Here is a 23,402-nt window from a genome sequence, read left to right as displayed (position 1 = left end):
ACTTAATTAACAAGTCACCATTGACAAGACCGAGGACTCCAAGGTAAGCTGGCAATGAAAGGCAACTGTCTGAAAAAGCAAGCAGGGTGCTGGGTTGTATAGCTAGAGGCATTAATAGCGGAAAGAGGGAGGTGGTTCTGATGTCAGGTTGACCTCACCTATAGTTTTGTCTATAGTTCCCGAGACTCGATATTGATAGTTTGGAGAGTTCAGAGGAGTGTGTGGGGGGGGGCTAAACTGGTGAATGGTTTACAAGATGGAAATTATCAGGGAAGATCTCAATATGTATAGCTTGGAGAAAACAAGAGAGATGGGATGTGATAGAAACCTTTAAATGGATTTAACAAAGCACAGGTGCAAAAGTGCTAGAGGTCATAATCTAAATCAGAGGATTACATATAACGTAGGGATATTTTTACTGAGAGGGTGGTACATAAATTTGACACCCTCCCAGCGGAATTGTAGGGAGGAAAGTGAAACATGCATGGGATGGGCATAAAATCTATGATGAAAAGGTCTGATGCTGGCTAAAGTCTGGCTGCCTCCAGTGGCTGTATTCGGAATTGCAGACTTATCCGTAATGCAGGGTACTGTTATGCGGCACCTGTTTGTCGTAACGTAATGCTCATCTTATTCTCTGCAGGCTTGATCGGGAAACTACAGACAAGGTGCTTTGCCCTTGATGACCTTCAGGTACCATGTCAAGGTCAATTGCTTTCATTACAGTTTGCCATTTAATACTGAGAGGTAATTTCTTTGTTTATTTTAATGCCGTTTTCATGAAAAAGCCAAGATCATTTTATTAAAGAAATTGTGTGATGCACTGGAAGCATTCTAAGGCAGCCAAACGAATCCCCTCTATGGTTATGCATTTAGTTAGTGGTAAACGCAGACATAGATGATTTACATAATAACAAAGAAACACTTTGTTATTATGTGTTTTGTAAAATCTTTCAGCAAACAGGTGTTTGGTTAGCTGGAGATGTACAGAGAAAAGCTCATTTACAAGGACACCCCGTGCACTGATTCTGCATTACTGGGTTCATTCTCTACCCCATCTTCCACTATCCCAATCGCTTTCCAACCTTGGTTCCCTCCGCGTACATAGAAGCTATTCCAGTCCTCCTCCTTTGCCTTATACAATTTCTTAGACATGAGCTTAAGTGGTGAGAACCAAGACACACATATATAGCGTATATGCTAGAAGGGGCAATGTATAGATGCATATAGGTGGAGCTGGGCTATCGTTTACAGGGCACTCCAGCCATCATATGCACCTTAATGCATGATAGCTCTGTGGTCCCTTAAATTTCCATGTTGACCTCCTTGCGAGTGCGCATGTATTTGCCCCTTTCTCCACTACTACTCACATTTTTACCCTGATTATCTGAGACACATGAGGAATATATGAGTGGGTGGAACATGGCCTCCATGTCGGGACTGTCTTGCAGGAGGCAGGTCTTGGCAAGTATGTATAGATGTTTACAAGTTTCCTGCAAATTTATAAAATACAGGGGTGGATACACTGTAGGTGCTTTGGGCCAAAGGCAAAACAATTTCAAGTAATACAAAGAATACATTATTCGCAGCGTGAATTATCACTGAACCGGCATACCGCAAAAATGGCAAAATTGCCAAAAACCCCTGCGACTGAAAGGGTTAAATAAAAAAAGGTATTAAAAGAAGACTCTGTTATGAGGAACCTTTGTAAAGGGGGACCCATTAGAACAACGGGGGCCCTAAACGGCTGCTTAACATGCTGATATGGCATTGCGGCTCCGCTTATATTCTACACCCACCGTGTTTCCTCTATGCAACAAAATGTTCACAAAAAAGGAAGTGAAAATGCGCGTGCAAATAGGGAAGTGCGATTAACCTCTGTGATCCCATCTAAAACGTGTTTTAAGCGTCTCTCCAAGATTCTAGGAGCCACTGATACAATATCACATACTTTTAGACATTTTTTTAAGGGAATATCCTACATTTGCCAGAACAGTCCCGACAACTAGCCTCATAGACTATCCCAGCCAGTGTCCTGTTCATGGGGACTACTGGAAGCTTTGCATGCGCAGGCAGTCAGCATTATGCATGCAAAGTGGGGGGAGGGGGGCAGGGCGTTCTGTATACTGAGCATTCTGTAATGTCACACTGCCACATACATTACATGGAGTTTAGCATGACACAATGCCATCCACTTATTAAATGGGGAGCCACTCGTGACATCCCATGCTGGAGTGTCCCAGTGTTATATAGGAAAGGCCAGTGACTAGATTGTAAGGGGCCCTCTTCTCCTTCTGTACCAGTTTGTGGTTGTTTATGATTTCAATTTATTTTACTTTGCTGTTGTAGCAGCGCTATGGAATCTGCTGGCGCTATATAAATAAATGTAATGTAATGAATATAGCAATGGAGAGGGATGAGTGGCTGTTTCACCATTTGTCCATGCGGGGCTACCTTCTGCATGACTGTTTAATTTCTGCCTGTTTTCCTGCCTAAATGGGGCTTTTACATTTCTAGAGTGTGACGTTATCTCTAGATTTGCTTGGAATGTAGTAGCAGTTATGCTCTGATGGATAACCTTGAGAGAAAGGAGCCGTAGAACAATTTGGATATATTAGGAAAAAGTTGTTTTCTCTCGGCAAGCATTGCATTGGATCCAAAATATTTGCAATGATTAATAATGAAGTAACAGAGTAATTCTCAATCCAGCCAGGGACATCAGTTGACCAGTGGCCACTATTATAGGGGAGCCCACACTCACCAGCTCAATATCTGATTATCTCATTTCCCTTCTCTCGCATTGCCGTCAAGAGATTTAACCCACACTTACAAAGTACCTTAATGTTCATTTTTGTTGGTGAGGCTGCCTGGGACATTAAACTGCCCTTTTAAAGTGCAGAATTGCAGAACAGAACCCTAAAAGTAACAGGGCTGTCAAGTTAATAGCGACCCTGGTCAAAATCAGTCCTGCGAGGGGGTCACTGATTAAGATTTACATATAAAAAGTAATTTGACTGCAAATATGAATCATTCGGTTCATCCGGCTAAAATTCCCATAAGGTATTTGCATCTACCACCTCTGCTGTGTAGCTGTTCCATTTCTCTACCACCCTCTCAGTTAAGTAAATCTTCCTTACATTACATCTAAGCCTCTGACCCTCTGCTGATTATTTTAATGTATGCATTTATGAGAAATTTATTTTTTTATTATGTGCAGTTTCATCGATTCTTCCGCCTCCACGGAATGTCCAGCTGGTTTCGAAAAATTTTCAACACATCCTGACCTGGGAGGACAGCATTAATAATGAGACTGTCAGATATTACAACGTATACTACCGTCTCAAGAGGTAACCATATACCTGGTCTTAACATGCCTGGAGCAATTAAATAGCATGATCACATGCATAAACTAAACATATTGCTTCGTGGGGGAAACACCTGGTAACAGCTTAAATCTACTAAGCTGGGGCTCCCTCTCTTTTCAACATGGAAACCAAGAGAGGGTGAAGCCTGGCTGCGGCAGCAGGTAAGCAACTATTAGGCTTGAGGGGGAAGATAAATGGGCCATAGTGACCTAAAATATACAACAGACTCATTCAACAAAAGCCTATGCTCCAACATTTCAGGTGTGCAGATCTGGAGGGTGTGGCCAGAGGTGGGGGTGGGGCGGGGATGTCTTCAAATTGAAAAATAGGTGCCAAGGAATATATATGATGGCCATTCCATTCAAGGTATATAATACTGTTGCAGCAATCATTCACAATTTTGATATCTATAATATTAGTTCCAAAGAGTATAATGTCTCGCTCTCTGTCTGCAGAAGCGTACGGTGGATTCCTGTTGATGAATGCTCCAATATTACCAACCTGTGGTGTGATCTTTCGGACTATTTCTCAGAGCCTAAGGTGTATTATGGAGCCATCGTGCAAAGCTTTATACATAATGACGTATCAAATGTGTCATCTTCTAAGTGGCTGATTCCAATTCGTGACAGTAAGTAACGATAACCACGTGCATGCAGATTATGACGTATGACATTGCAGTGCATCAATGATTATGAACTGAAGAAATTCTATGTTTCTTTGTAACCTTGTGCACAACACTATCCGGCAGCACCTCTCCTCTCCGGACACAACACTAGCTGTCAGACGCTTGTCTGCGTTCAAATTTTCAGTCACTCTGTGTAGGACATATAGGGATTTTACATCAATAACAAAATTTAGCTTTAATCCCCTACCAGCATTGCCAATAGCTCCCACACCAACAAAGATTTAATACATTATTATTATTATTTATTGATTGATATAGCGCCATCATATTCCTCGGTATTACTCAATGAGTAAACAGGACAAAACAAGTAGTGCATCACATATTAACTTGGATTTACTGAGTCAAAAGATAAAGGGGGCTGTGTTGTAACACGCTATACAGACCAAAATAATAGAATGTTTGTATTTAATATAACTTAGTTTATCTTTCCTCAGCATCACTGGGTCCACCAATAGTCAGTCTTGTTGGATGTGACAAGTGTGTTCGTGTTACTATAAACCCTCCCAAATCACACCTTAAGAGTAAAGACACAAAGCTCACTATTCCCATTCTGCATGAAGAAGTGTATCCTCTGCTCATCTACACAATTTCAGTGATGCAGCCGGATCAGGTAAGCTGAGTTTTCCATTAAATTATTCTGTGCAGGATAATTTTATTTGTTGCATAAGTAAACCCTGTTTATATGTGGATACATAAAACACCAAATTGTAGCGTGAGTTGATGTATGAAATTAGTCATATTTTATATTAAAATTATGGAAATATTTACATCTTTAAACTTGGCTTTGCCTAAAAAGCTTCTGTGTATCCTATGAAGAAGGGACAAACAGTTATTTCATTAGGCAATATATAATTTCCAACAGTCTCATAGCAATCCTGACAGCTGAACATTCACTATATGGACAAAAGTATTGGGACACCTGACCATTACACCAACAGGGACTTTGATGACATTACATTCTAAATACATAGACATTAATATGAAGTTTGCCCCCCCTTTTGCAGCTATAACAGCTTACACTCTACTGGGAAGGCTTTCCACAAGATTATGGAGAGTTTTTGTGGGAATATTTGATCATTCATCCAGTAGAGCATTTGTGAGGTCAGCCACTGATGTTGGACGAGACGCCCGGCTCGCAGTCTCTATTCCAGTTCATCCCAAAGGTGTTGGATGGGGTTGTGCGGGCTGGGACATTCTTCCACCCCAAATTCATCCAGCCACGTCTTTATGGGCCTTGCTTTGTGCACTAGGGCACAGTCATGACGGAGTAGAAAAGGGCCTTCCCCAAACTGTTCCCACAAAGTTGCAAGCATTGTCCAAAACGTCTTTGTATGCTGAAAGGGATATACCAAGACATTTTGGACAATGCAGAATGTAATGTCACCAAAGTCCCTGTTGGTTTAATGGTCAGATGTCCCAATACTTTTGTCCGTATAGTGTATATCCTGACTACCCTTGTCCTGATTCTCTGGATCGTCAGTATACACGATTGGCACTGAGGGTATTGAGCATGTGCTAATGGAACAGAAGCCGGGCATGATATGAGGGCATACAGACACCTATGTAACATGGGCAGAACTTGCTGGGATGTCATATACTGTTAAGTGTCAACAAAAACAAGATTAGCATGCATAAGATGTACAGTCCATGTGGTTTAAGGATAAACCTTTGACCTAAGTAAAATATGAAATTATATATATATATATACATATAAAACATAGAAAATATATTCTCATAACTATATTACACCAAGATGCTGCACAACATTATAATACAAGATTTATCCTGAAAATGCCCTGTTAATGTTGTCTAATTACAGTGGATTGTATTTCACAGGACACACAGCCATACCCAAACCTGGCACAAGTGGCAAGTCATGAGAACTTTACTACTGTGGTTAAACATTTGCTTCCAAGCACCAAGTATTGTGTAGCTGTTACTGTAAGTGCGAGTAGTAACTTAAACATGCCGATACAGTCTGCCTGGAAATGTGCCACCACCAAATCAGATCACGGAAAAGGTAGGAATGAACTCTCTGGTTTCCTGGAGGCCTCCCTTCCAGGATGCAGCTTGGATGTCCCGCTGTTGTTGCAGGACATGCAACTTCTTCTATGAAGGGAAAGTTGGGGGGGGCATGCAACAACAATGCTCTCCTGCAACGCAGAGTTTCCTCGCAGAGACCCAGAGTCTCTCAGGAATGGCTATGCCTAGGATAATCATTCTGTTTAAATGGATAGCAGGGCAAGATGACAGGGTGATCTTAATTATGCTTTGGCCAATTTATATAACCAAAACCTCTCATTTATATTATGTTTATATATTTGTTGCCAACTTTATTAGGGTGAGAAGCGCAGACAGTTCTTGTTTTTTGTACATGTAAGTGTTCTGTTTATCTATTTGTAATGCAGCAAGAAAGTCATAGTTGCCAACAGCCCTGAGTCCCGAGAACTGGGCATATGTCCCTGTCGAGAGTTGGTCCCAAAAGTTAGAGTGACAAAAACTGCTCTACTGTAGATTTACAGATCTACAGAGCTATTTAAATAATATATATATATATATATATATATATATATATATATATATATATATATATATACACACTGTTTTGAACAATCCTACTACAGTTTCAAATGTGTTGATTTAAAAACTGTCTACCACGTAATCGTGTTATTATATGAAGTAAACTAATATCTCGTCTATAACTGCAGGTTGGAATGTAACCAATGCCACTATTTCCGCCATTAGTGTATTTGTTATTTTAATTGGATTTTTATCGTTAATTGGACTGAATATTACTGGATACATTTGCTTCAGAAAGAACATGCTCCCCAGTGTTCTGGTAAGAGCGTTGTTTGTTTTAACAAATTATTGCATAATATTTTTACAGTAACTGATTTACAAAAAAATAGACTTTAAAAATGGTAGCATTGATGTGAAAAACAAGTTCAAATCATACACTTCTGGTGAAAGTGATGGTGACTTTTTCTTACCATTAGGATTATCAGAGTTAGATTTAGATATGACATACAGAGAGTGGAATTAATAATGAATACAAAAAATATACATATTGAGTACACGTTCGCTGTCACTTTAACAATCTAGATCATCTTAAGAATTGTTCAGATGTTATCAATAAAAATTTTACTGATAAACATTTTCTTTCCTTTTATTTAAAGACATTGACTCCAAAATCAGAGAGTGTATTTTATGAAAACCCTGTACTTCATTACGCTGCAGCTGTAGCAACTGAGGAATCATTAACCGAGAACCAAGACCACGGAATAGAACGTGAATACCGTTGCCCAAATTATAGTCCAAGAAGGATGCTGGATAACGACCAAGGCGACAGAAGTGGCCAAGAAAACAGTGATTCAGATCCTTCTGGAACACCTCCATTAGCTGAAAGTAGTGGTCCAAACTGTGGATTTCCATCCAACACCGGAGCATCAAGAGAACCCCTACCTGTCTTAGGCTGTGATGAAATGAATCATTTTTCACCTGTTAAGTTGAACATCAACCCCCATATTTCATGTTGCAGGGAAGAAAGGGTTAATATTGATCTCCATTCCGTATTAGTAGGGGATCTTGAAAACCTCTGGATAGGTTCCAAAGATTTATCTCAAGAGAAATCCAGAGAGACTAATGCAGCTTTAAATGGTTCTGAAGATCCACCTACCGTATATGAACCTAGGCTCTTTGTTAATATTTTAAAACTGGAGATACCAAGAACTCAGGTGTTGAAGGAACACAGCTTGGAGGCGATTCCTTCAGATAATAATGGTGCTCGATACTCAGAGGACCCTTGCACTATAGAATATTTGAAGAGATGATATTATCATGACTTTGAGCCAGAAGTAACTTTGGGGGTAGCAGAAACCAAGGTCGTCCCTTATGTGGAGAATATACATACTGGTCATGTGGTTGCTTCATTATTAAGGACCAGGCTGTTTTTTTATTTTAATACCCTTCGTAACCAAGGCTGTTTCAACCCTTTTGCGGTGCTCGTGCTTAGGGGTAATATTCTCCTCTCCTAGTTAGTGTATCCATACAAGTTGTATAAGCTAGGACAAATTGGTCTTGGAGAAAATGCCTGCGTTTGGATTAGGAAATTGGCAGAATGGCAGGAAATTAGTGACAGGGTGCAAAGAGTTGTTCTTAATGGTAAATTCTCAAACTGAATAACAGTGGTAAGTGGGGTGCCTCAGGGTTGTGCCTTGGGTCCAGTTCTCTTTATGTATTTATTAATAATCTTGCAATAGATATTGGAAGTCACTTGTCTGTGTGTACTCACTTTTGTTGCCAAGGTTTAGACATTAATGGCTGTGTGTTGAGTTATTTTGAGGGGGCAGTACATTTACACCGTTATACAGGCTGTACACTCACTACTTTAAATTGTATCAGGGTGTCATTTCTTCAGTGTTGTCACATGAAAAGATATAATAAAATATTTACAAAAATGTGAGGGGTGTACTCACTTTTGTGAGATACTGTATTCTATATTATCAAAATATTATCTATATTCTTTTCAGTACTATATTATTTATGTACATATTCTGCTTATTCCGGATACTTACTTTCTAGCTATATTTCTATTCATTGAAGTGTGAGTGTGTGTGTGTGTACACACCATTACATAAGTTATGGTGGGTAAAGGTGATGGAAAACCCTTCCACTAAAATGAAGGGGGTAGTAGAAGCATTATTAAACACTCATCTACAGACACCAGACAAGCCAGAAGGCTTGTTTTTCCCTCAGAAATTTCATGGTGCTGCCACAACCACAAGGGATTCTGGGTAGACACATGCAAATAAGGTAAATAATTATCACCTTTTCCCCTCTATATCCACTTTATACATGGATCCCTTGAAAGTAATTGCCTGATGTACAAGACAGCCTTTAGACAAAACTAAGGTAAGAGGTGCAATAGCCAGATCCCCGCTCATGGACAGCCGTTTCGTGGTGACAGCCTACATGGCCAAACAGGTCGGGACCCTGAAGGCCTCCTCTTTGGTGATGCGTTTATGGATTCAATACCACCATATTCGATGTAGCCATTTTTGCACAAAATCTGTTTTTTTTTCCATGAGATGCATCGATTGACATAAAATGTTATGATCTAATACGACCTTCTTTCTGATCCAGCAGCGTGCTTCTTTTACATGCATTAACTGGCTTGGAATTTTGCTTTGTTAACTTTGCTGTGCCTCGCTACAGAGCCATATGGACCATTTTTTAAGGACACGTACAAGTAAAAAAATATTTTCACTGGCTATCAGTTATATTTAAGGGATGGATGTGGCTCTCCAGAATATAAAAAATATGTTTGTGGGGTATTACTGTAATAAGTGGATGCTGCATAACATCAATTGGATCATTGTTCAGCAGTGGCACCTACTATGTACAAGTAATCCTACGCAAAAGTAACAGACCTTTTGCATATTATTATTAATAATTATAGTTAATTATGTCTAACACGTGTGGGTTCATCAAGCTACATGTACATCAGATATTAAAATGGGCATTAAAAACATGAAACAAAAAATGGACAGACTAGATGAGCAGAATGGGTATCTGACATCAAATTCTGTTTAAACACGAAAGGAGAATCTTGATTTAACAAACAGTATGGTTAAAATGGCAAAAATAGTTTATAACCCATTCTCAGTACTGAAGGGGTTAACGTGTTTGCATCATCAAGCATTACACATGTTCTAGGGGGTTAATAAAACTACAAAGAAATCATATCTTTTTCATGTCAGTTCATTAATAATAAAACTATTAGGTTTTCACCAAAATGGGTGCTCTCGGGCGAGTTGCACTCAAATCTAAAGCTGAAGAATATACCAGGGACCGGTTAAAGTTTCAGCGCCTACAGGAGGGAAAAAACGGGCAGACTAGATGATGTAAAGGGCTCTTATGTAACGTCAAATTCTATTTGTTTAACGTAGTTTATCTCTATATGCATTGGGATTGCCCATAGCTGGCATTAACCTATTTAGGAGGCAGCTAATACTTCACTTCAGCGAATGAAGCCCTCCATCTTCCCTAATATTCAGCGAGGGTTACAGTTCATCTTGTCTGGATTTGGCGCTATGGAATCTCCCTCATCGTGAGGTAAAGAGAGCGAGACCGAAAGCCCTGGTTCTCACATATTCATAACATTAGTCACGCCGGAAGCAGTCAGACACGTGATATCTCGGAAACCTAAATAGCCGAATAACAGACTCTCACGAGAGTGCCATTGGTAGATCCCAGTGTCTGTCACGTTTGCCTAACCAATGAGAGTCGGGGGACTGTCTATCAGCCTGCGGAGTGGCATGCAATTCGCTGGCCCGGGCCGGAGCAGTCTCCCTGTCCCAGGTAGGTGTGCGGGTTGCATGCGCTTGTGGCGTTAAGTGTTCTTTCTAGCGCTCTCTATGGCGACTGCGGTTTTGTTTTGTTTTTATTTGCATTTTTTCTTAAAGCTGTTATTTATTGAAGAGAGAGAGAAAAAAACAAGCCATGGGAGTAGGCAGTGTTTGTCGCGCAATCACTTTCATCATCCCCAGCCAGCCTGCAGGAAAAGTCGTGCTTCCTTGCCTAGTCATTCATACAAATGATGTGTCGGTTGTAGCGTTTAATGAATGTTTTATTATGTGGCATATGTTACACTGTGATTAAAGAATAAAGCAATATTTAGACATCAGCTTCCTGCTTTATTCAGTTAAAGTATGTGCTTTAGTGAGAGTGTGGTGCATGAGTGGAGCAGCCACCCAGCAGCATTGGCAGAGCTTAACACAGTCAGTGAATTTAAGTATGCATGGGACAGGCATAAGGCTTCTGAATCTAAGACGAGACCAACGACTGATTCTGAGTCTATGGGGAGAAGTGGGCAGACTAGATGAGCGAATAGTTCCGATCCTCTCTAAATTCGGTGCTGATGGCTGGAAATATATTTAAGTATTTGTAATATTTTAGTTCAGCCCAGCTTGCTTTGGTGGAACGTTCACCTTGGTGTCTGGGAAGCCTGCTCTTAAACTTTGTTGCACGGCCTCGTTCGGTTACTATTTTTACATTTGTTCCTAGAAAACTTACAGGGACATCAGTCAGACTTGCGGTCGCATTGCTGGAGCAACAAGTAGAGCCGGTAAAGGTTGCCCTAGTAGGGCAGAACTGGTGCAGGTTCCCCCCATATAAATTTGTACGGTCCGAGTCGTGTTTGGTTCTTCCTGGTCATCCAATGATGCTGTTCCAGTCTCCAGACAAGACCGTTTCTGACACGCGCCATTCAATTGCTACACTTATGTGGTTGGCAAAATGACCCATGATGCCAACCATGAGTTGGTACTTTGAAGCGTGGTCCCCTTAGTGATCAGCTGTTGGATTTGTTTTATGATCTGTGGTGAGATTAGCTGACATGCTAATAAAAACCTGATCCCCGCTAACATTATGATTGCCTGATTGTGATGTCATCACCCCCCCCCTTGTATTCTGAAATCCCCAGATAAAACAATATCTTTTTGTGTTGTTAAATAAACAAAAAATGAACCCATGGGCTTTTGTGGACCATAACTCCCATCCTACTTGGCCAAAATATGAGGATGGTGGGAGCTGCAGCCCTCAAAAGCAGTGGAGCAGAAAGGCTGGGCTACTTGTGTAAACTTGTATTATTGCATTTACCCCCTTCTTATGGGTATGCCTACCCTGCTGTGCGATGACCTCTAGATTGTAAGCTTGTGAGCCGAGCACTCTTTACCTTATGTATGGTGCAATCTACATACATATGAATTATTTATTTGTATTGAGTTTTTGTATTTTTACCGTTTTTAGAACATGTGATCGTGATTCTTATTTTGCTTGTGCTTAGCCCACTTTTGGCCTGCGCCCCCAGTAAAGCTTCGTCCTGTAGAGTTTACGCTCTATGTAAAGAATGGGGAACTTGCAGCTGCTTTTAGGAATAGGAGCTCATGTGACTGAATAACCATTAGTTTGTTTGTTAAGCTAGCTCCGTGTTTTTCAGAAATTTTTGGGTTGTGTAGGCTTTTGAGGTTTCTTGGTGTGTGGGTTTTTTTTTTTTTGTTTTTTTACGTTTTTATTTTTCTTTCTCTCGATGTGATTTCTTGTCCCTGGGGCTCAGGAATCCAACGCAGCGGGCATCAAAAACCGATGTGGATGTAGACGGAAATTCTTCTTTATTTTTTATTATTATTTATTTATTTATGTGGAAACAATAGGTAAAAACCTGTATTGTTTAATGTTCTCGGATGTGGGTTTGACGTCTTTGAACCCGTCTGCTGTGGACTAGATACATAACCAGCTACATTTTATGTTTTGTTTTTAATAAATAAGCATTCCGGGAGAAAATGGACACGTAGGAGATGCTTATTAATGTAAAATGTAACTTGGTTTTAATGTTCTGACGGTGTAAGGACCAAGTAACAGATCAGCGTTTTGTAATTCTTCACCAAATGTATCGGTTTGTCTTAGTCTGTCAATTCTTGTCTTGTCATACCCCTTGAATTTATGGATTGTATTAAGCACTGCGTAAACTGTTGGCGCTATATAAATAAAGGATAATAATAATAATAATAATAAAGGGACAGTCCATTAATACGTATGATATTGCGGAGGTCCCTTTTATATTTTTGTGGTGTTTGCCTTGCAAATGGATGGATGGAGTCGGCTCCGTTAATTTCAGTTAGAGTTCTTTCCATTATTTTATTTAATATTTTAAGGAATGCTTTAATACTTTGTTTTTGGTGACACTGTCTCTTCAAGAGCTGTTAACCAACGGTGGTGTTAATTAAAAGCATTCATGAAATCAATACAATTCAGGATGTTCATGGATCATTCGAGTTGCATTTTTGTTAATTTCAGTTCTACCGTTTTTGGGTTTTGGGTTTGTAAGATCTCAGAGTTTGATGTTTATTTTCTGAGGCGCTCGGCCATCCAGATATCTCTAGTAATGTTTTAAACATTTGGTTCATGGTCTGGACTCTGCCTGGGCCTTGACAGCATATTCTGGGGAAAAATTGTTCGATACAACTTGTGATAAGTATTTTTGTTTCTTGCATCGCACCTGTTGACATGGTGGATATAAGCAGCGTGACAGATACTCGTTTGAGGAACATGTTGTTATGCAATACGTTGGTAATGAAGAAGTATGTCCTGCTGTGATTTTGTGCTGAATTGGGTAGCACGGGTATCGCCACAACAGTAGCAGATGGCATTCACCTGTGACATACGATGAGGTCTCTGTCGTTTAGCACCAACTGAACAATAAGATGGAACATCTCAATAAAACATCTTTAGACGTGGTATTCAGAATGTAAATTATTGGTGGACCCACTATACGATGTTCCTTTGAGAACATTACGTGAAGGCGTAACGACCCAGCTCACCCAAATGTGCACACGGGAGATAAGTTGACTACAGCTGGAGACGTGTTGACTGTTGTCCGTGGTGGATAAAACGTATACATCTGTCGTTTCCCCTGATCGAGTCTAAGAGACGAAAGGTTTTTTGGACTTTCTGGGCCACCTTACGGAGCAACGGGAGAGGTCGTACGCGGTAGTTCGAGGCCAGCTTTAGTGCACGCGAAGGCTGGAAAACGGCATTTTCCGGTTTTGAGGTTCAGTGCTGCGTTTTACCCCTGCTGTTTATGGATGGATGAATAACGTTATTTTTCTTCTGTCCTCAGTGGGAATATTGGTACCGCATCGCGCTTGTAGCGGCAAGTATGTCACTCTAGGCTATTTTCATATGTTTTCATTCTCCTATGTTAGGAGCCTCAATTGTGAGAATTGGGGGGGACGACTTCTTATTTGCACAGACATATTGCACTAGGTTGTTGTGGTGTTTTTTGGACATTTTACTGGACTTATGGTGTGAGATTTTATTATATTGTGATTCCACTTGTGTGTTCACATATTGTCACTTTTTTTTTTTCCGCTCACCTTTTGTTAACCAGTCACGAGGTCATCATTGTTGTCACTTTTGCACTTCAGCTATTTTATTTATAGGTACCCAAGTACATCGCTTTTTTCCAATTGTTTATTAGCATAACTCTAGATCAGGGGTGTCCAACCTGCGGCCCTCCAGCTGCTGCAGGACTACATCTCCCATACTCCTCAGCCTGCACCTAAGCTGAAAGAGCATTATGAGAGATGTAGTCCTGCAGCAGCTGGAGGGCCGTAGGTTGGACACCCCTGATCTAGAGTTATGCAAATAAACAATTGGAAAAAAGCGATGTACTTGGGTACCTATAAATAATAAAAAAATATTTATTTTTTTTAGCCTTTTTGTGCAGCCAAAGTTGCCCGTGTTTTTTAATCTTTTCAGCTGCCAGTGGACTTACTGAGATTAGTCTTTGTCTATATATTTATATATGTTTTAAGGCGTGACTGGTTTGCTGCATTCTATTTTTCTGTGTTCTATACGTTTTTATGCATTGTCAGATATTTTAGGCTGGAAAGCGAGTGTAGTCGGAGCCATCTCGTTTGCTTTAAATCATGTAAAGAATTTTTTTTTTCTCTCTATATTGAGAACAAAGACGCTTTGATGATAACGGCTGTTTCAGCGAGTCTTTCCTAATTGGCTTCAATCGATTCTACAAATCTTAATTCCACAGGTTGCTACACTGCAAGGCCATTGGAACCAATTTATAACTGATGGGGAAATAATATATTTAATTTTGTATATGAAGGCTTGTGAGACTGCAGCTTATAACCCTGATAATAGCAATATATATTGGGCCAGTATATGCATTGTGTAAATTTAACTATGTGTTGCTGTTACAGGGGAGATGCTTTGCTTTGTGTGACTTTCAAACACCATGTCATGGTTGGGCATTTTGGTGCTTGTTCCCGTTCTTCATCTGACTCTAACAGGTAGGATTTGTATATCCATATGTTTTTTACTCCACCCGCGTATGTTACCAGCGGCCTTAATTGATGAGTATGGCTCATGGGGGGGCTTTTATATGGCATGACAAATTCACAGAAGATGGGAAGAAATAAATATCCATCTTTATTCAAAAATCAATAAAAACCAATAAACCAAAAGGAAAGCATATCTCACACTCTTCACCTCTAGGCTTAGCCATAGGCAACCCGAACAGGATGCCCAGCTAGACGGGTAACGCCTGTATCAGCTTCAGACCATCTTAAATACAAAATGAACACAATGATTAACTCCTCGTTAGGAGACGCAGACGTTATCCAACGATTTTTATGACTGATTTCAGAGAATATGTGCATGTATTTGTATCAATCATGTATTTATATCCTAATAATTATGCATCAATCGTGTGTTTTTATATACAGATACATTAGGAACATGTTCTAAGCAAATTGTATGTTCAAATACAAGACTGTATCACATTGTGTTATGTAATATTTTTACTGGCTTACATAACACTGGCAAGCAAAAAAAATATCAGATATACCAATCAGCCATAACATTATGACCACCTGCCTAATATAGTGTAGGTCCCCCTTTGGCCCCCAAAACAGCCCTGAGGCGTCAAAGCATGGCCTCCACTAGACCTCTGAAGCTGTGCTGTGGTATTCGGCACCAAGTCGTTAGCAGCAGATCATTTAAGTCTTGTAAGTTGTGAGGTGCGGCCCCCATGAATGTATTCGGGTGCCGTGTGTTCTCCAGGTAAGCCATCCGCGTGATGTAAAAGAAAACTGGATTAATCAGACCAGCCGCCTTCTTTCATCGCTCTTTGGTCCAGTTCTCACGCCCACGTGCCCATTGTAGGTGCTTTCGGCAGTGGACATGGGGCAGCGTGGGCAACAAACTGCGCTGTGTGTTCTGACAGCTTTCTATCAGAACCAGTATTATCTTCTTCAGCGATTTGAGCTACAGTAGCTTGTCTGACCACACGGGCTGGCCTTTGTCCCCCACTTGCATCAATGAGCCTTGGCCACCCATGACCCTGTCGCCGATTCACCGCTTTTCCTTCCTTGGACCACTTTTAATAGTCACCGACCACTGCAGACCCCACGAGAGCTGCAGTTTTATTAGCTGATACAGGTGTTTCTTGTCTAGTTGATATGTCGCACCTTATAATGTTGAACGTAATCCTGTTAGCATTGTCTATGGTTTTAAGCCTTGCGGCAAAACGCGTGAGACATGCTTTCCTTATGCTGAATTGATTTTATGGTTTTTGATTTTTTTTTTTAAATATATAGCTCTTGAGGTGCTATTGGAATGAACAAATATCTGGGAGAGCTGCTCACTAATAAAGAACAAACCACAGATAAAATGGCTGAGTAAGGAGGTGTGAATACATTAAACACTATAGTGAGGAAATAACTTGATTATGCATTTAATAAATTCTTAATTCATAATTTATTATGATTAAAGGACTTCAAATCACTAGTTCCATGATTCAAAACTCAGGAAGAGGTGCAATAGCCAGATCACCACTCATGTACAGCGGGCAATTACTTTTAAGGGATGCATATATAAAGTGAATATAGAGGCAATGCTGATAATTGTTAACCTTATTTGCATGCGCCTACCCAGAATTCCTTGTGGTTGTGGCAGCATCATGAGGTTTCTGAGGGAAAAACAAGCCGTCTACTACCCCTTAAATTTAAATGGAAGGGTTTCCATCACCTTTTACCCACCATAACTTATGTAATGGTGTGTGTGTGTGTGTGTGTGTGTGTGTGTGTGTATGTATGTATATATGTATATATGTATATATATATATATATATATAATTTTATAATTTTTTTTATATTTTTTTTTTATTTTCAGCTTCATCCGCTCCACCACCTCCATGGAACGTCCAGCTGGTCTCTAAAAATTTTCAACATGTCCTCACCTGGGAGAACAACAATACCTGCGCTTCTGTATTCTACTGCTGCTATTTTTGCGGAAAGTATGTTTATGACGCAAACTTGCATCAACGTAGTGGTCAGATTCAATAACTATGTGTCGTGGATCGTTGTGCAGTAGTAGAGCTGAATATTGAGATCCTATTTAAGAAAAAATAAAATAATGCATTCAAAAAATTACTTAATATTAAGCATGTTATAAAGCTTAGGGTACGCTTCTTTTCAGTATTGAAAACCCTGCTGTGTCAAACAGCAATATGTATTTTACATTTACATGGTGTGTAATATTTTGGGATTAAAAGTTAAGGCATAAAGCTTTAGAACATCTATACCACACCAAAAGTCTTGTCTACTTCACCCTTCTTAATTTTAAAGGTCTTCTGTTCTAAGTATACTTTTTACAAATCTATTTACATATTGGCTTTATTCACTAAAGGGAGAGCTGCATTTCATTACGAAGAGCTAATCTCGGTGAGCTTCTCCTGCGTAAAAGCTTCGTTTGCAAGCTATAGTTAGTGGGATTTCTTTTCTTATATTGAATTATACATAATACAGGGCCTGCCTAGCCATTTACACTGGAGAAACGTCATAATGAAAAGTGATTCTTGCTTTCCAATTTAGTGAATAAACTATCGTGAGACCCCCTGTGGTGGATAGTTTTTAATTACAGCTTAAATTGTCTTACTCCAAACCGGTATGCTTTAGTATCGTTAATGGATCTACTATTTAATGATTAGTATTTTATTCGTTCTGTTTGCAGTTCCCAGTGGGTTCCTGTTGATAAATGCTCCAATATTTCAAGCCAGATTTGTGTCCTGACAGAATATTTGACGCGTATTCATGAATATTATACCGTGCGCGTGCAAAGCTGTGACTCCAATGTTTCAAGTAAATCAGTGTACCTGACACCAATTGAAGACAGTAAGTCATGTCCGATATGTCTCTTATAATGTTACTACGCATATAAGGTTATTTTTTATGCATCGCTCCAGTCGCATGTTGAATCAGAGCCAGGGGTCTGAAAACACTGTGTATATCTGATGCATAGTCCCTTAGGGGCTATTGTGACGGTATATGCCGATGTGTATTTTTCCTCCTGCTAAACAATAACCAATCTTCATCCGTCTCGTTTTTGTTAGCGATGCTGGGTCCACCGCTCGTTGGTGTTATCGGGGGTAACCAATCTATTAAAGTCAAAATAAACCCTCCCGTATCAAGCATCGGCAAAGAGCAAAACGTTTCCATGCTGAGCAATGAAGTCTACCCTGTAATGACTTACACGATTATGGTGGTTCAGCCAGGCAAGGTAAGCCGGTACTTGTGCATCTGCTGATGGTATTTCAGGAACATCTGGTCAGTTTGCCCAATTCAGACTTAAATCATAAATTCAAAGCCGTACTTCAGATATTCCTGCATAAGCCTGGGCCAAAATATCAGAATTGTAGAGAATTAATCCATGTATAACAATGGCAGCTGCTCCAGAGGATCACCCCAGATAAGTCCAAGAAGCACCTTGTAGGACTTTAACGTGGATTTTCTTAACGTAATTTGGATTCTGAATCTTTTTAGCGGTGTGCCCTGATACATGGATTATTTATGCAGTTTCTCTATATGTTGCTCAAAGGAGCTATAATAAGCAATTGAAAGAAGAGTCTAGTGTCCAGTAAAGTCCCACCAATGTATAATAAATATGAAATAACTTCGTAAATGCTTCTTGGTTAATACACTTGGATATTGTACTCATTAAAGTATATGCATTGTTTAGAGTGTCCCTTTTTGGTTGGTTTCTTATTTGTTTTGGGGGTTTTCTTCAGCCTGTGTATGGGCTGGAGGGCAAAGATGAGTTATGATTCATGTAAATAAAGGAATTCAACAAGATTCAGGAGGACTGTACAGTATATATATCATGTATGTATATCGCACAATATTAGTGTATTGTTTTTGGAGGGGTTGGGTTTAAATGTTCATCATTAGTGGCATTCCGAGGGAAACGCTGCAATTGTCGGGAATGATCACAAAAGCATAACCCTGTTCTTTTTTCTTTTTATTCTTTTCCATGGCAGAGTCCTTGGCCGTTTATAAACCTTTCAAAGGAGGCTGTTCATGAAAACTATGTTTATGTGATTAAAGATTTGCTCCCGAACACCAATTACTGCGTGTCTGTTAGTGTCAGCACAAGTAATAATTTAAACGGACCTATTGCATCTGAATTAAAGTGTGCCACCACTAATAAAGGTAAGACTACAAATGATTAATGACAAACCCTGTTTACAAGACCAATGTAATCATCTTCTCATTTCTAATTGGGCACATTTCGTGTGGTTTTAAGGTCTTATTTACATGGAAATAAAATAAACATTTGATCCATTCTTGTGAAATTATCCAAGTGGATTAAATACCAAAAAAATACATTTGCCACCCACTTCCATCTTTTGTGCAATGGGTAGGTAGTTTAGAGCAGTATATGGTTGGCAAAGTGGGCCTAGACGGCCAATCACAAATCTCACGCGTGTTTTTGTTTTGTTTATCCAAATTTCTAGAATCTTGTAAGTTTTTACGGGTGGGGGGTTGGTTTTTATTCTTTGCAACTAGCCAAGCATCGCTCTGGTTTATTTACCACCTTCATATTCACTGTGCCTGTTTTTTTTTTTGTTTGTTTTTTTTTTTTGTTTTTTTTTTTTTTTCTGACAATAAAGGTTTACTATAAGCTATAGTAAGACTTGTTATTTTTCCCAATTTAAATAATATTATTTTGCTTCTCCCTATAGATGTCAATGTCGATCTAATTATAGTTTGCACTCTTGTTTCAATTACTTTAATTGGATTAGTATTGTTGCTAATTGCACTGGACAAAGCTGGGTACCTTTTCTTTGGAAAGCACTTCACCCCCAAAGTTTTGGTATGTATGTGTTCAGCAAATATCCTGGTAATATGTGATTAAAAAAACAAAAAAAGACGAATTGGCTGGAGTCAATGTGCACTTTATTGCCTAGGATAGCTACACGGCCCACGTTTTTGTGGTTCTACAGTCTAGCTTCAGCCAAAATTAGCAGACATTGGGGACAATTTCAAGAATGCTCTCAGAGTTCTCTAAATATACTTTCTTGCTTAGAGGGGATATCTGGTAACTGCCGGTGGTCAGGATACAGCACAATTTCTGTAGCTGGCTACATTTGGGTGACAACCTTTTAAAAACGGCTCACACTTTAACTAGACCAACCACCACAATAAGTATTTTTTTTCCAGGACCCATTAAGCAATTTATAGATGCCTAGTTTGTGTCTTGGTATATTTGAGTGGTTGTGTTAGAGCGTCTGGGTGTGTTGGTATTCATCAATACTTTATTAAAAATTAGTAACATGTTTTTTATTGCATAACAATGATGATATATTAGGGTGGCATATGATGGTGTTACATCACCTAAGAAGGGAAAAGGGAGATATGACCGGAACTTTATAATTGTCAAGGGGTTATAAACTGTCAAATAACATTTTATAAACAAAAACATGTTGGGGGGTTGACTGGCTCCTACATTTTTTGTTTGTTTGTTTGTTTTTTTGTCTTGCCTGTAGATCCATCTGTCAACCCATGTTTTAGGTATTTAAGAAACTTTGTGAACTATATAAAACTGTAGAGTAACATTCTACTAGAACCTCCATGCTTTGAATTATCATTTCAAATGAAGCAGACTCTTAACAATAACTTTTATTTCTTCAATTATAGAAACATTTAACAAAGTCGGAGAGCATATTTTACGAAAATACAGAAGCTTGTCACCAAGCATGTGTGGTGCCTGTGGTTGTAAAGCAGAAAACCGAGGAGGCCCGTGAGAGCGGCTATGAAGACTGTGATCGTGGTTATTGTAATAGGAAAAAGGTCCTTGATAGTGATCAAAGTGCTCCTCTCACTTCAGAAGAACCTTTATCAGTAGAATCTAGTGGCCAAGACTCCAGCTCTTCAACGGGAGTAGCAATCCTTAAGGAGCTTGCACCAGTCCAGGATGCTGAAGAAAGCTGGCCTTTAAGAATACATGTGCCAGCTGCTGAGACAGACGCAAACTTAAACCTCCCATCACGCGACAGGGAGACATTTAACGTCAATTTAAATTCTGTTTTGGTAGGAGACCCGGAGAGTCTCTGGATGGATGTGCAAAAAGCACATCCGGACACTGACAGAGAACCTTTATTGATCCTTCGTGGGGCTGGAGTGCGTACGGGAGAGGCTGAGCTCGGGTTGTTTGCTAATGGGCATGATGCACAAACAATACCTGAATCTGAGGACTACTGTGCATCAGAGGAAGATGTTAATTCCGATAACGGTGAATCAGATGAACATTTTGTTTCTCATTACATGAGGAGATGCGGTTTTACGACTTAACCCCTTCACAATGCTGTTAATACCTGCATTGCTGCGGCTTTGCAGGATCCACGAAAGCCTCCCGAGTGAGGCTGACCGTGGATCATGGGAGGAAAGCCCTCCCCGGGAAAAAAAATATATATGTCAGATCAATGTGTTCAGAGGGTCTATCGAGCTCCCCCTGCAGGTTGAATGGAGGTACTGTATACAACCATGTAGGTCAATGTAGGCCCAGCTCACTAAACACAATGTAATTAGTAAAATATATATTTTTTTATTTTTTTTTAAGTGGTAATATGTATATGTGTGAGATGTATGTATGTGTGTGTGTATATATATAATATATATATACATATATTTGGGCACAGACTGACCAGATGTCTAAATGCCAAAAATGAGCACCTCACAAACGAGGTCTTTTACCTTGCAAACCCATGCATGGGGGGGTATCACTGTACTCAGGAGATGTTACTGAACACATATAGGGGTGTTGTGTGACATATACCAGGAGCGGTAAATTCACACCTGAAGTACAATGTGTGTGTGTGTGTGAAATAAAAACACAAAAAAAATTACTACCATGAAGTTTGACAAAGGCTGATGGTAGAATTAGTGCTTGGAAAGGGTTAAAATACCAGCATTTGGAATACCCTGGGCTATCTAGTTTTCAAAAATTATATGGTTTGAGGGAGTAAATTGCATTGGCCGGTTTCAAAGATACCCGAAATACCACATGAGGCAGAATGACCAGATTTCGGGAAAAAATGGTTTTGAAATAACAATACGCTACTTGGGTATTTCTAAACTCAGGACAAATGGTAGAATGTATTTAGCAGGTTTTTTCACTGGTTTTTGCAGATGAGTAAAATATTTCTCCATTAAAAGTGAGTCACCATATTATCATATTAGATAATATGATTAAAATACAGTAAATGTGTGTGTGTGTGTGCACACGAAATGAGAAGAAAATTGCAGCGAAACAGCAACATTGAAAAATGATAAAGAGCCTTTGTCCCAAAGTGTACTACGAGTAAGAAACAGTCTTGTCATTAGGGTGTTAAAAGCAATTACATTTTTTACTGTGAGAAACCACAAAGGTCTAACAATCCAGAATTTTAATGTGCATGTCCAAAAGAATTGCAAAAAAAAGTTCTGTTCGTTTATATATGTGGAACTTACCGAATTACTTTTCCTTTGAAAAGTAAAGCCTTGTAAAAATCGATCACAATGCTCTACAAAGACCACTTGACTTTTTTGTTATTTTTAATTTTTTTTTTTCCTATGGAAAATTTCTGCAAACCATAGTCTCTTGCTTTATTTAACAAGCAATATCTAGAAACATTGAATTTAACCGGCATAGCGATTATATTTTCTGATTGTGATATTTCAAAAAATGGGAGGACCTGAAGCCACAAAATCCCATGATGAACCTTACCGTGCTAACTTTTGGTCATTGTTTGATCTAAACTTTTCATTATTACTTTTTTTGTTCGTGTGAAATGTTTTTATAACCGTATTAAATGTTTATTTTATACAAATAAAACTGTAATAACTGTAGGTGTTGTATTTTGATGGGCATCCTAAAGCCACTATATGCGAGTTTTTCTTTGGGCCCAGATCAACATTAAAAGTAAAACCAAACTTGCGAAGCTTAATCCAAAATGCATAAATCATATCCATAAAAGAACAGTATTTGAGAAGACCTTTTTATCCTCAGTGCTGCAATTCCTACATTTGGGAGAAGTAGCATATGGCATACGGTACACATGGAACAATACATCCAATCAAAACGGTCTTTGATCAACCATATAGACATACTGGAGCATTAATAAAAGGCACGCCAAGATGCTTCTTAAAACGTACCTGGATACCCTATAGAAAACACTGCGTCACACTTTAACGCGTGGTGCAATCCCACCGTTCTTGCTACAGGGGGCTGCATTCCCATCGAGAGTCCCACAAGAACCAAACGGGTGGTAGGTAGGGTAATTTGTTTTTTTGATCTGGAGAGAGAAGCTTCTGCACTTTACCCTAATGTTTTACCTTCCCCTGATTCTTTTCAGTATCAAATTTTTTTTTTTCCCCCCTATTTAAGTTTTCTTACCAATTAATATAACGTTTGTGCATCACAATTACCACTTAGTGTTATGCTTACACTTTATATGT

General features: G+C 39.3%; 1 protein-coding gene across 1 annotated transcript; it reads left to right on the top strand.

Annotated features, from left to right (window-relative positions):
* IFNAR2 (interferon alpha and beta receptor subunit 2) lies at positions 1-21,358 on the top strand. The gene is made up of 15 exons (XM_053454539.1): positions 1-43; positions 644-747; positions 3,218-3,347; positions 3,821-3,993; positions 4,485-4,660; positions 5,887-6,070; positions 6,759-6,889; positions 7,227-7,859; positions 13,730-13,766; positions 16,801-16,924; positions 17,641-17,801; positions 18,020-18,186; positions 18,944-19,115; positions 19,649-19,779; positions 20,604-21,358. The coding sequence occupies exons 2-15, from the start codon at positions 699-701 to the stop codon at positions 21,255-21,257; spliced, it is 2,922 nt and encodes a 973-aa protein (XP_053310514.1). The 5' UTR covers positions 1-43; positions 644-698; the 3' UTR covers positions 21,258-21,358.
* The last annotated feature ends 2,044 nt before the right edge of the window (positions 21,359-23,402 follow it).

This window comes from Spea bombifrons, chromosome 2 (assembly GCF_027358695.1).
Source record: "Spea bombifrons isolate aSpeBom1 chromosome 2, aSpeBom1.2.pri, whole genome shotgun sequence".
NCBI classification, from domain to species: Eukaryota; Metazoa; Chordata; class Amphibia; order Anura; family Pelobatidae; genus Spea; species Spea bombifrons.
The sequence above is the reverse complement of the archived record's forward strand: the minus strand, read 5'-3'. Positions and strand labels throughout refer to the sequence as shown.